Here is a 1,391-nt window from a genome sequence, read left to right as displayed (position 1 = left end):
TTTATTGTGAAACTCACCATATTGATAGCGTTCACTGGACCAATGCTATTCACATACATGTCTGTATGAATTAAGGTTGGTTTTACTGTAAAGAGAACCATAGAAATATGTTCATATGGACAGGTACAAAATTTTTATGTTCTAGTCTTTGTTTTCTAGAATAGATTTATTTAGCTACATTAGAAGTGATTTATTTGTAACTAATTTGGTACCAGTTACTAATTCACTATATCAGAATAACTATTTTGTTTTCACAGAAACATCTTCTTTTAAGTATGTAAATGCAATAAGCAAGCATAGCAGAATTTTGAAACTGATTACCCTTTTAAAACTATATACAAATTAAAAAATCAGAAAACACTGCTCTTAGCTTTTCTTCATTCTTCTCTCAGATATCATGAATTTTACCATTTTTCCTTTAAACTCTGAAATCTATTTGGGCACTGTTAACTGACTTGACTCATTTAGGAAAATAATTACTTAGTGACCCAGAAAAAAAGGTATTGGAAACATAAAGTAGTTCTAAAGAGCAACATGTAATATGAATTGTTTTTCAAATGTTTCTCCCTGTTGATTCCTTTTANATCCTGATAATTTTAGCTGTAAAGAAGTGTCAATGTTAGAATTTCTTTAATGGTTAAATGAGCAAACATTTGCATAGAGTATGCAGCAGTAGTATACTTTTTATCACCCTGTTTGAGAACAATTAAAGTTTCTCATCTCTCTTTTTCTGACTTAGAGTGTCTTTATTGCTAGCTTCGTAAAAACTGGTTTAAAGTTATAGTATAACCATATTATATTATATAATGTTATGTTATGTCATATCCCATTCTCTTCTCTATTGTATTTTACTCTATTATATTTTATCATGGACTCCAGTCTACTTTTATTTCAGATTTGGATAGAAAGTGTCATATAAGAACAAAGTTACATTTATTGTTACACCTGATGCACTATTTCCTCTGAGAAACATTTCTGACTTAAAGCAAACTATGCTATCCCCACACCATCAATATTCTAAGAAGCAGTAGAGTATTATATTTTACTTTATAGTAAGTAGCACTTGGCAAGTGCACAATGATTGTTAAATTATAATAGTATAGGATAATTGTATAACATAAAATTAATTTTATACATATGATCACATTTAATTCTCATCTCAAAAATCCTCTGCATTTAATTATCTTTACGCTACAAGAGAAGAAAAAAAAAAGATCTGAAATATTGTCTTTCTCTTCCAAACTATTGAAACTAATTCTTTTTGTTGGCATGTTCCTTTCTATTTCCATAAAATTTCCTTTCAAACATGCTAATAAAATGGACAAAAAAATTTATTGTGAAACTCACCATATTGATAGCGTTCACTGGACCAATGCTATTCACATACATGT

The 1,391-nt window shown here is 28.8% G+C and overlaps 1 protein-coding gene across 1 annotated transcript in view; it reads right to left on the bottom strand.

Moving 5' to 3' along the window:
- LOC103606393 (gamma-aminobutyric acid receptor subunit gamma-2-like) overlaps positions 1–1,391 on the bottom strand; it is a 46,469-nt gene that overhangs the window by 9,566 nt on the left and 35,512 nt on the right. Inside the window, exon 3 of the mRNA XM_008590993.1 lies at positions 18–85. Within this exon, the coding sequence (XP_008589215.1) occupies positions 18–85 (68 nt within the window). The remainder of the gene's footprint in view (positions 1–17; positions 86–1,391) is intronic.

The sequence above is a fragment of the Galeopterus variegatus genome, unplaced genomic scaffold (genome assembly GCF_000696425.1).
Source record: "Galeopterus variegatus unplaced genomic scaffold, G_variegatus-3.0.2 Scaffold6547, whole genome shotgun sequence".
NCBI classification, from domain to species: Eukaryota; Metazoa; Chordata; class Mammalia; order Dermoptera; family Cynocephalidae; genus Galeopterus; species Galeopterus variegatus.
This window is presented reverse-complemented; position numbering and strand designations above follow the sequence as displayed.